The 14,880-nt window shown below is 49.6% G+C and overlaps 4 protein-coding genes across 4 annotated transcripts, besides 1 other annotated feature; 2 read left to right on the top strand and 2 right to left on the bottom strand.

Moving 5' to 3' along the window:
• Window positions 1–846: 846 nt before the first annotated feature.
• Window positions 847–882: a microsatellite.
• Window positions 883–1,338: 456 nt separating this feature from the next.
• Window positions 1,339–4,345, top strand: FPSE_02512 (uncharacterized protein; the record flags this gene model as incomplete). Its single annotated transcript, XM_009255631.1, has 6 exons — window positions 1,339–1,480; window positions 1,548–2,456; window positions 2,508–3,129; window positions 3,180–3,242; window positions 3,294–3,942; window positions 3,998–4,345. The coding sequence occupies 6 exons, from the start codon at window positions 1,339–1,341 to the stop codon at window positions 4,343–4,345; spliced, it is 2,733 nt and encodes a 910-aa protein (XP_009253906.1).
• A 415-nt stretch (window positions 4,346–4,760) lies between these two features.
• Window positions 4,761–5,626, bottom strand: FPSE_02511 (uncharacterized protein; the record flags this gene model as incomplete). The annotated part of the gene is made up of 3 exons (XM_009255630.1): window positions 4,761–4,934; window positions 4,988–5,526; window positions 5,566–5,626. The coding sequence occupies 3 exons, from the start codon at window positions 5,624–5,626 to the stop codon at window positions 4,761–4,763; spliced, it is 774 nt and encodes a 257-aa protein (XP_009253905.1).
• A 788-nt stretch (window positions 5,627–6,414) lies between these two features.
• Window positions 6,415–9,294, top strand: FPSE_02510 (uncharacterized protein; the record flags this gene model as incomplete). Its single annotated transcript, XM_009255629.1, has 3 exons — window positions 6,415–6,808; window positions 6,868–8,828; window positions 8,884–9,294. The coding sequence occupies 3 exons, from the start codon at window positions 6,415–6,417 to the stop codon at window positions 9,292–9,294; spliced, it is 2,766 nt and encodes a 921-aa protein (XP_009253904.1).
• A 553-nt stretch (window positions 9,295–9,847) lies between these two features.
• On the bottom strand, window positions 9,848–13,345 carry FPSE_02509 (uncharacterized protein; the record flags this gene model as incomplete). Its single annotated transcript, XM_009255628.1, has 3 exons — window positions 9,848–12,681; window positions 12,733–13,239; window positions 13,333–13,345. The coding sequence occupies 3 exons, from the start codon at window positions 13,343–13,345 to the stop codon at window positions 9,848–9,850; spliced, it is 3,354 nt and encodes a 1,117-aa protein (XP_009253903.1).
• Between the last annotated feature and the right edge of the window lie 1,535 nt (window positions 13,346–14,880).

The following is a 14,880-nucleotide window of genomic DNA, read 5'->3' as shown; positions in this document are numbered from 1 at the left end:
GTACTATGCCTGGGTCTAGGCCAGGTAACGTTAGGTGCCCTATTGCCTGCTTCAACACTGTGTAACGTGTAGAGTACCTAACCCAAGGCTTGACTTAGTGCAGTGTACCTTGGTTCCTTCCTTCAATCTACTATGCTAGTTTAGGTAGGGGAGGCGCGATCAAGCACTCAACCATCACCGGAAGGAACCCCCCCCACAGAACAACGGGGGAAACAACCACAAGCATCCCATCATCCACTGTCCACTCCACATCCGACTTGGTTACCTTATTCTATCTCAACTTCCGATGCTCTTCTCATGTGCCTAGCCTTCATTAGATAAGGAGTTTTGGATATTTCCTCCATAATCATAATCACGCCTGCATCTCCGGCACGCATCCTGCCCTTCCTCGGCCCTTTCTCGTTCCTCATTAAATGCATCCACTGCCTCACCACCAGAACTTGACATTGAAACGTCGCCAGTACAGTCGATTAGTTGGGGCCCTCTTTGTCTCCTGAATCAAAACAAGATCAATTGTTTGAGATACACTTCTATTTACAAAGGAGGGAGCTATTCATATCAGAGACACCAAGCAGGCCATCTCAGACACCATCTACAGGACCGGACCTCACTTCAGGGCAAGACAAAGGACAGAACCTTGACTGAGCACAAGTTCGTCATCATACCCTTGACTGTGGTCCATGCCCTGTCGCCGGCCAGACTCTAGACTCCAGACTACCAGTTCTCGCTCCGACGGCCCAGTGGAATTGGGCAAACCGCCGACTTTCAAGTCACACAAGCATGTTTCAGTTGCTCCATTACTTGCCTCTAGAAGTTTCCCCATAACTCAACTTAATCCATACAGCGGTCTCTGTCTCTGTCTCTGCCTTTGCTCTGCCTTTGCTCGACGTGCGCTGCACTTCTCCGGATCTTCTCCAGCGATATACAATCTTTGCTTTGGCCGGACTACATCACTTCTCCCCCTTCAAACCTACAGGACTGTACGCACCCTTACGTTTCCTTTGCTCTACCCATCTCTCCCAAGTTGGGGTTTTACACATTGTTCCTGTCTGGCTCTTAAATGCCGGATCTAGTTCCACTTATTGTTTCCTCCCCATCTTCGCTCGGCTCTAACCTTCATTCTACAGACTAGGCCATTTCCAGTCCAAGTCTGTTATCTGCTCATCTTCTCAGTTGCTACTTATACAACTAGTGTCCATCTCTCGATTACATGGCTTGTTAGGAATATTAGGACTGAAGCCTCAAACACTATACTTGACATATTCAGCATCGTCATGTGAAGTTGTCAACCAACCAGAAAGAATTGTATGGACTTGAATCACCTGGAAATTGTGCATCATGGATAGGGACCAGGCCACGTCCGCGTCTGCACCTGCCAACCAAAAGGCTCCTGCGAATTCGAATCAGCAAGATGACGGGAGGGATGACGCGGATCGAAAGAGGAATAACATCCGCAAAAGAACAAAGACTGGATGCTTGAGTAAGTTGCCTGAATATCTTGTAAGAGTTATATGAGAACAGTGACACTAATGCGAGATTTTGTAAAGCATGCCGCAAGCGCAGGATAAAATGTGACGAAGGAAGACCGATATGCAACAACTGCATCAAATCCAAGAGACAATGCGAGGGTTATAACCAGCGAGTCATCTTCAAACACCCAATGGGCGCAATACAGGGAGGCCCCTATGGCCCTGCTTACTATCCCCACGGGTCTGCGCATCTTGTTGGTAACTTACAGCCAAAACCACCCTCGCAAGGTCTCTTGCCTACAATTGCTCCCAAACCGCCTTCATTTGACTATAACGGACACCAACCAGCACCTTATGGGCACTACGCTCACGGGCAAGGGGCTGCACAGACATCTCCAAACCCATACGACTTCAACTCTTCGGCGGCTGCCCATCCATATGGCCAAGCTAACGGAATGGTGGCCCCTGAGCCCCCAATGGCATACAACAGGGCACAACAGGACCCTCGAGACCAGTACGGTATGCTCCCTGGGCAATATGGCCCACCATATGCAATTGATGGCCAGGCGGACCCCTTGGCTGCCAAGAAGGGAAGCGTGGATATGGGCAGAACCGAATCCGATCCGAGTATCGATTACGAAGACATCGATATACCAGAGGATGATGCCTCAATGGGCGAATCGGATGATGACACACAGGATCCTCGACAGGTTCTCGGACCTGTGATGAAGCAATTCAATGGAACATGGGACACGAACGGCACGAGAGTTAGGACCTTTTCGACGTTCGCTCAGTGTAACATTCTGTCTGATTACACAGCCACAGCCAGAATAACGGAACTCAAGGACCCTGCAATGCTGCAGATTTTCATGCACTTCATCCAAGTCACGGGCCCGAGTATGTCACTATATGAGAGACATCCTTTTGATCACACCGGCGAGAACTCGTTCGATCCTACCCCTAAAGGCGCTAACAACCTGTGGAGTTGTGAGTTATCCCATAAGAAGAACTGCGTATACAAGGCTAACCATTCGTAAGACACCTTCCCCGTCATATCCCTGAACCATCCCGCACTGCTTCACTCCATGCTTGCCTTGGGTGCTTTGCAGATAGCCAAGTTACAAAACATACCAGCCACAGCCGCGATGAAACACTACCACCTGGCGATCCGAAGGATAGCCAGAAATGTAAACACACCCTTGAGACGAACACAGCCTGCGACAATCGCTGCGACGCTATTACTGTCATACTTTGAGGTTTGGTCATCAGACCATACAAAGTGGTGCAATCATCTGCTAGGAGCGCGGATCTTATTCAGCGAAATACCTCTCAGAAATATGTCGAAGAAATTCCTCCCAGTTAAGCGTTTTAAGCAGGCGGAAAAGGATGCACAAAACCAAAATCAAATGGACAGCTTCTTCCCCGGTCTAAGCATACCATCTCAGAGTGAACTCAACGATCACGACTACGATCTATTACAAGCAATTTCAGGCCAGAACATCACAGCAGAGGACTATGGGCTCGGGGAAAACCAAGGTATTGATCTATCGGATTCAGTAACCGACAGAGACATCGAGCATTACGAGAACGTACGAGATCTATTCTGGTGGTACTGCAAGATGGACGTGTACCAAAGCATACTGGCTGGTACTAGGTTATTGTAAGTCTTCGCACCACCTTTGAATGTGAAGTTATACCTGACTGTTGTAGCATGAAATACGAGTCTTGGTCTCAGTGTCCACCTCGAGCACCAATATCGAAACTTGAAGCAATGTAAGTGATAAACCTAGTTTGTAAGGACTATGACTGACTTGGCAATCCAAGATATGGATCATATGACCACTTGATGCTACTGCTTGGCAGACTCGCAGATTTCTCCTCCAAAGACATTGCGCGAAAGAAACGAGCGAGCCAAGCTAGAGGCCCGCCCCCAGGAGGCCCAGGAAGCTCACCACCGCCGTTCAATGGTATAGTTCCCACCGATGGGAACTTCCAGGTCCCAAGAGGTTTCACACCACCAAAAGAGTCATCGCCCCAAAGCGACTCTTCAGAAGATACAGACTTGGATGAAAGTTATCGTGTCGCTTTGGATGAATGGGAGTCTATCAAGCGAGGATTCGAAGCATATGAAAGCAAACTGGGACCAGAGTTCCAACCACTCAAGCCTGAATTCTCAGACAAGCGAGACTCGCCATTTGGTATGACCATGCAATATCGAACGTTCTCTGTAGCAGGAATCTGGATGAACTTTTACATGGGCATGATCAACCTTGTTCGCTGCCACCCCTCTATGCCTCCTGCGGCGATGCAGGCGGCTGGCATGGCAGCATCTCAGACGGGCCCCTATTCAAACAAGCTGGGACGAATAGCAGCTGGTTTGTCCGACGACGTTTCGCAGGCGACAGAAATTACCACCCTTGTCAGTGCTGCATTTATTGAGAGCTGCTTCTGCCTCTTTGTGGCAGCGATAGAGGTACGTTAATCCTTACTCGTGACATGTCCGAGAAACCAGGCTAACTCTGCATCAGTATCGAGATGAGAAACAGCGCCATTGGGTGATACGCCACTTGCGCGACATCACTCGGTTGACTGGATGGCAATCAGCAGAACGCATCGCTACGGGATGCGAGTCTTCTTGGATGAAGGCAGCGCAGCTTGGCCGTGGACCTCCTTACATTCGCGCCCCAGAAACCGAACCAGTGCCTGTCGCAAGATGGCAGGCCCCGCGCCAAATCGACCGCTTCATCCAAGAAGTTGAGACTGGTGAAATCCGACGCCAAATTCATGTACCCAAGACCGAGCGAGCTCAGTTTGCACTGGGTCTACTGAGTGTCGAAAGAGATTTTGAGGCTCTCGACCTCAAAGATGATGATTGAACGGTGTATAGTGCAAATGAGTGTGTTATATATAGTAGTGGCTGCGATTATTTCTTGAACCCTTTCTATATAGCTTATCATATTTTTCGTGGCTCGTCTTTTGGATACGTATGCCAGTTATTGCACACGGCCACGTTGAAACGGAGAAAGAAACGAAGGAAAAGGGATGAAAACATTGTTCATGAATTCGCATTGGATGCGGAGAAGTCATGAAGATTCGGCGGAAGAGCTGCCTGTGGTAAGTACCCGTACATTAATGATACATAATATTGACCTCTTTATGAGGTGCGGAATTTCATCAATAACTTCCTACAAACATGCTTTGGCGAGCCTGATATTGTACGCCGGCAATGCCCCCAACTTGGGTGTCTTTGTGTCTATTCGTAATTTCTCTTGATTCATGGGTAACATCTCCTTAGTTGGCTGGCAGCCGCTCCACGACTGCGGCCATCTCCTCGTCTGTGTATATTCTGAAGCCCTTCTCCTTGGTAACGCTAGCCAACTGCACGTTCTTGGCATCTAGCTTCTCCTCCATCACCTGCTTCAATGTCTTGAGAACAAGAGTCTCTGCGTCTATGAGAGTCAAGGACTACGGAATTGTCAACCATGTTGTCGGTACAAAGGATTACTGTATAATCTTACCTTGTGGTATTCGTTCTGGAGCTCAGCCTGGGCACCTTCTGAGCCAGAGCCAATGGCCTTGGCGTCGTAGCGGTAGAAAGTACCACTGGGCTCAGCGTGGAACAGCTGAGGGCCATCCTCGTCGAAGCCAGCAATGAGGAGAGCAACGCCGAAAGGACGACTCATGATAGTCTCCTCTCCGTCAGCACCCTCACCGAAGCGCAGGGCGAGGTCGCAGATGGCCTGGGTGCAGCTCTCAACACGGAGGGGCTCGTTGTAGTTGAAGGCGTGGGACTGGCTTTCGACTCGGGCATGCTCAACCATGGAGCGGGCATCAGCCTGGAGGCCTGACATGGCGCAGCCAATGTGGCGGTCGATCTCGACAATCTTCTCGACGGAGGATGTCTCGAGGAGGGTAGAGGTAACGCGCTTCTCAACACCGAGGATGACACCCTCGGAGGTGGCTACGCCGATGGCCGTGGAGCCGAGCTTGATGGCCTCGAGAGAGTATTCGACCTGGAAGAGACGGCCTTCGGGGGAGAAGGTGTTGATGCCTCGGTCTGACGCAGGGTTAGCCGATGATCAGGCAGAACAAGAACCTATATATGCCCATAGGGGAGGCAGGGTGAACATGCCATATTCGGATCTTGCCATAAACATCTTGGCGGTTTGTGTGTGGTGATGATAGCTAGACTAGAGAAGGGCGGAGGATTCCTGGTGGATGAAGAGGGCGAGATCGTGTATAGAGCTTGCCGGGATGAAATTGCGAGTTTGATTCGAGAGATACAGTCCGAGTCGCCGTGGGAAAAGAGTCGAGATGGGCGGAAGGCTGAATGGAGGAGTGAGAGTCAATCAATGATGGGACTGAGGATGCGAGCTCTGGTGGAGTTGCAGGCAAGCAGTCCGCCTACGTAGCCAGCCGCGCTCTACAGCAGAAGCTGGAGCCTTCCAATTTGTTAGTGGACAGTTGCTGTACTGTTTAGCCACAGTTTCACCGCCACACTCTGGTATATTGAAAATGGAACTCAAGATATTGATTTAGCTCTTGGTTTGCACTTGAGGTAGCATTGAACTGGTATATGATATGATGCCTAAACTTGATTAATCTATCAATCAATATGCAGTTGGAATTAGTGTAATCATAAATACTATAGCGCATAGTTACCAAGTAGCTATGTAGCTATTAAATGCTATACATGATTGACCCTCGTAGCTACCTACCTATCTGCAACCAAACAACTGAACCCCACGTCACGTCGTCGCGTGTTTCAATTGGGCACAAACACTTACAGCTCCCCCAAATCAACAACTTTAAGCTACCTAGAACGAGACTACACTGCCTGCCACTCACTATATCCACGACTGCAACCGCCCATAACCCTCGCCCGTCGCCCAAGACTTCAATTCTCGAGGGCTTCTTTCTTCCACAGATGTAGTCCTGCTGAACAATGTCTTCCGGCGCACCACGACCATCGGGCCGAACAAGCGCCAACGACTACCGCGACGAAAGGCCCCGCGGTTCAGCGGCCAACCTCAAGAGCGATCGCTCCGATCCTCGCAAGGGTCCTTCGCCCCAGCCCAACTTTTCAAGTGCTCATAAGCGTTCAGCGTCAGTAAATCCAAGGGCTACGAGTCGCCATGACGAGGAACGTCGATTCGAGTCACGGAGGGTGACAGAGCGCACCTTTGAAGCTCAGCTTGAGCGTTTGGTCCCACGAACCACGAGCCCAGAACGAGCACATCGACGCAATGCTGCATCAGAGAGTAGAAATACGTCCAAAGCACCCAAGAATGATATCCCAGATGCTAGGCAGTCCAGAGCTGGAGCTGAGACCCCGCAGGGTTTGTTTCTCCCCTCCAAGCCACCGGCCTCAAGACCTCAAGACTGACTCTGCTTGTAGTACCATGGAACCCCGAAGCAACCCTCCTACCACATACAACAGCACCATTGGCCTCTCGAATATCCATACCTCCACTCGCTTCGACCATACCACAAGCGCCCCAGCCAAAGCCCCTAGGCGAGCTAAGCCTGGAGCTCCAAGAAGCAGCTATAGTAGAGGACCTCCTCTTTGTCTTCATGGGATATGAAGGGCAGTACATCAGATTCGCCAAGGGATATAACCCAAACGAAGAACGAGACAGATTATCAGGACCCAGTTTCAGAACGTTGCCTGGCCTTGACCCGAGTCTGCAGGACCTGACTCAATCAATGCTCAGGATGGCAACGTATTATGTCGCCCTTGAAGCTTTCGTCGACGTCCAGAGTCGAGAGGAATTCGGGTCCGTGAACCACGCTCTTTGCGCATCAATACGCAAGTTTCTGCAAGACTACCTTGTCATGATAGCGCAGCTGGAGACACAATTCCTCACAAGCGACACATTCACTGTACATGTGCTCAACATCCATACCATGTCTACCAGTCAAATGATGCTACAGCTTTACTCGCTCGCTCATGAACTACTCAAAAAGAATGCCCTGCTTGATGATGAAACCGATGAATCTGAGGATAGTGGTGGTGATGATTTCGAGAACATCCTCGAAACACTTCGAGATGGAGGCGAATTGGTGCCAGGAAACATGACTGGCAAAAAGATATGCAAAGGAGGTGTGGTTCTTGGTTTGATAACAAAGCGCCTGGAGTCCTTGTCGGGCGATCCATCAGCTCGAGCGTTGTTAACGACCCTACTAAGGGATGCCAGCAAGCCCTATATGAATATGCTTAACGGATGGCTCCATCATGGTTCTATTCATGACCCTCACTCGGAGTTCCTTATCAAGGAGCAGAAGAGCATTCGTCGCGAAAGGCTGGAGCAAGATTATACTGATGAATACTGGGAGAGGAGATACACAATACGAGACCACGACGTTCCGCCGCAACTCGAAGGAGTCAAGGACAAGGTCCTACTAGCTGGAAAGTACTTGAACGTTGTCCGCGAGTGCGGTGGAGTTGATGTCAGCAAGGTTGCGAAAGACGTCCCAGCTTCCTTCGACGACAACAGATTCCTCGAGAACGTCAATAACGCTTATGCCCATGCCAACGAATCCCTCATGCAACTGCTCCTTACAGCTCACTCACTACCCGCGCGCCTACGCTCTCTGAAGCATTACTTCTTCCTTGACCCATCCGACTACTTTTCCTACTTCCTCGAACTGGGCGCTTCAGAATTGCGTAAACCCGTCAAGTCCGTTAATACCGGAAAACTGCAATCTCTACTGGACCTTGTTTTGCGTCAGCCTGGAAGTCTTGTGTCCCTTGATCCGTTCAAAGAGGATGTCAAGGTCGAGATGAATGAGACTATCCTCACAAAAGCTTTGCAACGTGTTGTTAACATCACTGGTATTGAGCAGGGCGAGGCGCTGCAGCCTCTTGCTAATCAACCTGTTGATAACGACAAGAATGCTGTCGGCTTCACATCTCTGCAGCTAGATTACTCTGTCCCGTTCCCTGTGTCGCTCGTCATCAGTCGAAAGACCGTCTGGCGATACCAAGCTCTCTTCCGTTACCTCCTTTCCTTACGCTATCTAGAGTCGCAACTATCGACTACTTGGCAAACACAGACCCGGGGTGTTAGCTGGGCACACAAGGGCGGCTCGAGAAAACTCGAGATCTGGAAACGACGCGTTTGGACGCTTCGTGCTCGTATGTTGGTTTTTGTCCAACAATTACTCTACTTTTGCACAGCTGAGGTCATTGAGCCGAACTGGAACAAGTTCATGTCTCGCTTAAAGACAAAGGATGAGAGCCTTGATTCAAGCTTGGGGGTTTCGACGCGGACTGTCGATGAGCTTATGCAGGACCATGTCGACTTTTTGGATACATGTCTCAAGGAATGCATGCTCACCAACAGTAAACTACTAAGGGTAAGTCTTGCCTCGATAAGCAAACTCTTTTCAAGCATAACTAACGCGCTTTTAGATCCACTCCAAACTCATGCAGACATGCACAATCTTCGCTGCCTACACAAACTGGCTCACCCGCGAGCTCGAAAAGTCAGACCCAGACCTTTCAGGCACGAACAAACCCTCAACCATGACGGCAGACCAGTGGAAGCGCTTCCAAATGACCAAAGCAGTGCAACGCGGCTCCACATCAGCCCAAGGTGACTCTGCCGGAAGCAGTGAAGCTGATGCTCGCATTGATAATCTTTTTGAGATTATTCGGAAATGGGAGAGCAACTTCAGTCGTCATCTACAAATCTTGCTTGATGCGCTTAATCACTATGCTGCGACGGAGACAGTGGTGCTGCTGAGTCTTTGTGCGCGCTTGAGTACCGCGAACCAAGGAACAGAGTATGCTGGTCTGCGGCAGGAAGAAGAGTCAACTTAGAGTACAGGAACTTGCCGGATAAAAAGGGTTGATAGGAGAGAGGCGTTATAGGGGTTAGTAGGCTGGTTGGGTTCATTGTAAAATAAGATACCATCGGATTATTCAATCATGACAGCTAATCATCTGAAAATCTTAGTGATACGAGAAGTACGTTCTTAAATCGTTGATTGTCTATATCGTGAGGCTCCATTCGCCATCCCACTGCAGTCCCAGTTACGCCGCGGAGCAGATCCCAAGATTGTATTTTGTAGTATCGCATGCCACTCAACGCTCAAGCCCAAGCCCATGAATCCCATAATGCAAACTGAAAGGAATAAAACCATCTCGTGAGAGTCAAGAAGTATAGCCTTACCCCAGAACGAATAAAGTAACCCGTAAAAGTAAGTCCGCGCACTCGCGCCCCAGGATGATGCCACTCGAGCCTAAATCGACTCACTGCCAGTGAGTTGAGAGAAGTCCCCAAGAAAGAAAAATAGAAGTAAGAAAAAAATCGCACCGAAAACTCCTGTTCCATGCAGTCATTACGGCTCCATGAACCAGATCCATTCGTCATTCATTTGAAAAGACTTCGCAAATCCATCAACTTTTGCCTGGCCGCCTCCGCCTTGTCTAGGGTCCTGTTCTGACCGTCCATGCTCAGGCTGGCAAGCTTCCTCTTCTTTTCCTGAAGCTCCAGCATTTTCTCTTCGAAGCTGTCTCTCATGATGTATCGGACGGTGCGAACAGGTCGTTTCTGTCCCAATCGGTGGACACGGTCGATAGCCTGAGCCTCAGCCGCCGGGTTGTACTGCGGTTCCATCACGTATACGCTGTTTCCAGCAGTCAAGTTCAGGCCCAGTCCACCAGCCATGATGGATACAAGAATCACATGGACAGTGTTGTCCTCTCGGAATCTATCCATAGCTGTGGTTCTTTGTGTGCGGCTCATGCTTCCATCCAGTCTAGTGAACACAATACCGTTGGCGTTGAGGGCAAGTTCAATAAGATCCAGGTGAGATGTCCAGCCAGAGAAAACAACTGACTTGTAGGGGGGCTCGTCGGGGTTTGCCTCGCTCGCCGCTTTCGCCTTCAGGAGATCCTCAAGCAAGGCACGAGTCTTGGTGTGAGGACCTTCATATTTGTCAAAATTCTTGACAGCATTTCGAGACTTTGGCTTGGCTGGACCGTCATGCTCCGCATCCACCTCCCTTCGGTGAAGCTGCACGAAAGCATGTTTCACGTATGCATTACACACTGGGCAGTTTCCACTATTGCTGCCAGGTGTAGTCACCGACTTCACCCGTTCCTTAAACGTCTTGATGCAAGTTCGGCAGATAATATGGAAACAAGGTGTCATGAAACCAAGGATGTCATCCTGTCCTTCTGCTTCGATATTGGAGCTCTCGTTCGAACCAAGCTTCCTGCTACATTCTATGCAGGCGTCGTTGTTGGTCTCTTGCATTAGGGTGAACATCTCGTGTGCCTTTTGATCGGAAAGTGCTGGCTTGTTGTCATCATCGTCATCGTCGTCGATGTCGATTGCCATCTCTGCAGACATTCCTTGTAATGTATCCAAGTCAGCATCATTAAGCAAATCTTTGCCGTGTGCACACAGCAGGCGAAGTCGTAAAATCGCCTTGAGAATGTGTATGTAGGTGTTACCGCCAAGTGCCTGGCCTCCATTATGAGTTCCTGCGAGCACCTTGACTCGATCCTGCGCATTCTTGGCGAACAATTCGTAGATACTGCGTTCATCTGGGCTGAAATCGAGCCTGACAACCAGGTCCTCTCGAGGAGGTAGATTGATTTTGTCTTTCAAGCGGCGTAGCGTGATTGTATCCACGAGGATTCGTAGCTTGGGCACGATCTCGGGGTCGCATGCCTTGAAAGGCTCTACAATGTATCGAAGGAACTTGGCTCGATCATGGAAAGGATGGAGCCGAAGGAAGGCAAGGAGAGCCGCAAGATCGTCCAGTCGGTTCTGAACTGGCGTACCGGTAACGGCCCACCGTCTGTCCGCTTGCAGCCTGCAAATGGCTTTGAACTGGAGAGTGCTGCTCTCGCGAATCATATGGGCCTCGTCCAGCACAATTCTGAACCATCCGATCTGTTCTAGGGGATGTTGGCCTTCCTTTCCCTTTCGACGAGAACTGAGCTCGTTGGATACCGAGCCATATGTGGTGATAACAAGATCGAAAGTCGCGAGTCTTGCTGGGTCCTTGATTCTGTTGGGGCCATGATAGATGTGATAGGTAAGAGCGCCGGGCTGAACATGCTGCTTAATCTGCTCTTCCCAATTTGTTACTGTGCTGAGGGGACAGACGAGCAAAGTCGTCTTTGCATTTTGCATCAAGGGCGTCAGGGCAAGGGTAGGCTGCTGCGTCAGAACTTCGTGCTTTGTCGGTTTCTGTTCCGGTGCTTCTGGCTGGACGGGTGCCTGTTGCTCCCATGCACAAGCTGCCTCAGCGGAAGTCATAATCAACGACAATATACTCAGTGTTTTGCCAAGACCCATCATATCAGCTAAGATTCCTCCCCGAGTTTCCGCCGGTGGTCTAGCTTGGCTTTGCCCAGTGATGACGTTGAAGTACAACCTTTGTCCACCTTGTCCCCATTTGTCCTGCCAGAAGGAAACCATAGTCTTTTCGCCGGCTTGGGCCTCGCGAGGCTTCTCTCTGGTCATCATAAAGAACAGGCCTTGTTTCTGGTGCTTGAGCAAAGGGGTCAAGATGCTAGAACTGGGTTCCATCTCGGGCAAATCATCGTTTCGTGTAAGGGAATCGAACACGCCCATAACTTCTGAACGAATCTCCTCCACGGTTCGGTTGGTAATGGTACTTCCGTAGGAAGTAGTTTGGCCTTCGTGAGTAGGGTTAGGTGGGTAGGACCTTGGGGGCGGAGGACGATATTCGAGAACGTGAGGATTCTGAACTCGAATACCCTTTTGGACAAGGTAAGGGGCTGTCAACTTCTGGCCAAATTTGCCCAGATGTGTACCTACATTCCTCGCGTACTTGACTGGTCCATACATGACAATATCGAGGTCGAAGGATCGTGAGGTCGGCTGACCAGGCTCCTCGCCAGGCCTCTTGGGCTGGGGCGGAATTCGCACATCTGTTCTCAGGTGGATGTTTGAATCGAGAAGAGGGGCGACAGCTCTGGCACTTTGTGGTTCGACTAGACCAATGATCTGTCGTGTATGATCGTATGCTTGTATCTTAAGCGACGTATCATTAATCTGTCGCTTGAGCACAACTTTGATTGCGGGTTGGTAGTTTGGACCCCAGATACTTTGGGCGCCCGGCTTGGGCGAGGGAACTCGAGAGCAGCCCAAACGAGCCTTGATCATTCCGTAGCATACTTCTTCTTCTCGAGGATCCTGTACGATAACCTCATCGTCATCATTTCCTGGGCATGTTAGTAAAAGCCTCATGGCAGGGTTAGAAGCAAGGGGCCTACCACTGGTAAGATCAACTGTCATCATGGAGGGAGAAGCAGTTGCACTATTAGCTTCCTTACGTTTATCCGTGACGTACTGGCCCAGAATTCCACCTCCCCCGTGGCCTTGGGGAGTCATAAATTGGTGCACCCCATCGCTATCTTCGGTTCTCCGTCGCTTTGGCTGTGGAACCACAGAGCGATGCTGAACATTATTCATGCGCTCAATAAAGTTACCCGTGCCGTTGAATCCATTTGCATAACTGCCTGGAGTGGAGGACCGGCTAGAGGGACCAGCAGACGGAGTGTCATTAGGACTGGAGAACTGAAAGACCATGGAGCTGTTGTTGCTGTTCATGCTCATTTGAGGTCGTTGCTGGTACATTTGAGCCTGCTGCAAGGGAGAAGGTGAGAACTGGCCATGAGCGGCGTTTGCAAGGTTTGGGCTCGAAGCAGCTCTGTGGTTTGGTTGCAGCAAGACAGCCGGGTTCCATGGTGGAACACCGTTTGCGGAGCGAGATGGCTGGCCTGGACAAGGTTAGAGATTGAACATGAAGAAGTTGGTGTTGATAAGAGTGGCTGATGACCAAAAGAGGATCAATGGCTGATTAGAGAACTTACCATTTGTAGCCATCTCTTTATAGTGGCCGCGGGTGGCAGGCGGCTACTTGCAGGATGCAGTTTGAGAAAGGCGTTGGATGTGTCAGTTGTATGAGAAGAGATTCTGATCTCATAAGAAGTGTTGCACCACTAGGTGACTGCCTTGGTACTTAAGGTGAGTGTCTATAAGTTATGGGATGAAAAGAGAGAGCGCCCGGGGTCTGGCTCAGGTGGATTGGAGTTTGATGCTGAAGTTGCAAAGGCGAAGCAATGCGATGAGAGGCGAGGTGATGCGATGATAAGCCGCCTATATTCTTTATCGAGGACGAGGACGAGGGGCAAGGGGAGGAACAGGGCACCCTAGTTTGGCGGGATGAGATGAACTGGGGGAATGAATTTGAGATGGAGAAGCAAAGAAGGCGAGAGAGGAAGAAGAAGGGAGAAGGAAAAAAGAAAGTAGAGGTTTTGGGTTGAACAAGTTTGTGGTATTGAATTGAACTGTAACTGCTGAAGTTAGCTATAATGTCTACCTAGAATTAGGTGCCTTGCCGCTGTTGTGCTGTATTGTAGATTTCGATTTGGTGAAGCACGTCCCCTGGCGCGTGACAAAGCGTGACTTTCACGCTTCAACATTTGGAGGTGCAGTGGTCACGCAGCCACAAGTTCGCCAAAAAGGTGGGCACCTTGTGCCTATCTCGGTTTAGCTTCAGGCGCCCAGCGTGGGCTCTACGGGCACATGATCAACGACGGGACGCATTCGAGGCTTTTTCTCTCTTTTAATTCTGACTACATATCAACAAGATTGGTTCAAGGTCCAGTAATAATAGCTACTAACGTATCTGATAATTGGGTCTGTCTATAGACTACGCGGATGATGTGGGAAATAATCAAGGAACTTCATGACAATTCCTGATTTATATCCATCATAAACTGAATACTGGCTGCTCTATAAGTTGTTGAATACTAGCCCTGTTCTAGAAGTGGCTATTTCTAAGTTTATAGACCCGAGCTGAAATCACGCAAGCATGTGAAATCAATTTAACTGGAAGCCATTGTCTACTATGTTGTGCAGGTTGGATTAAATGTACGTGATTAATTACCCCATCCATCGTCTATCAATCAGTCCATAGCCAGACCGACACTTTATGATACTAAAATTGAATATCCTTACTTGTCAATTGAATAAACAATATTGTGTTGAGCAATTTCAGTAAAATCTTGGATAAATATTCAAGATCGAATTATTCTAACCCTTGGACCATTCACTACTTCATCAGTAATGATCATCAAGTTCGACAATGTCCAACTCTGCCGCCACTAACAATTTACACTGCCAGACATTGCAACCTCGAATTTTTGTGGATGTGCAAAGTGCCCCGCCATTTCGCCCACCTTCCTGGTTGCTGAATTGGATCCCCCGCTAAACCTCCACGTCAAGCCTCATCCAGTCCTTTTATCGACCTCACTTCTTCGGTCATCTCATCAGCTCAGCTCGACTTGGAGCTCCGGTCTGCTCGTCCAGAATTGCTAACTGCATATTTACACTGCGCAGTTGCCCCCCCCCCCCCC

This window comes from Fusarium pseudograminearum, chromosome 3 (genome assembly GCF_000303195.2).
Source record: "Fusarium pseudograminearum CS3096 chromosome 3, whole genome shotgun sequence".
NCBI classification, from domain to species: Eukaryota; Fungi; Ascomycota; class Sordariomycetes; order Hypocreales; family Nectriaceae; genus Fusarium; species Fusarium pseudograminearum.
This window is presented reverse-complemented; position numbering and strand designations above follow the sequence as displayed.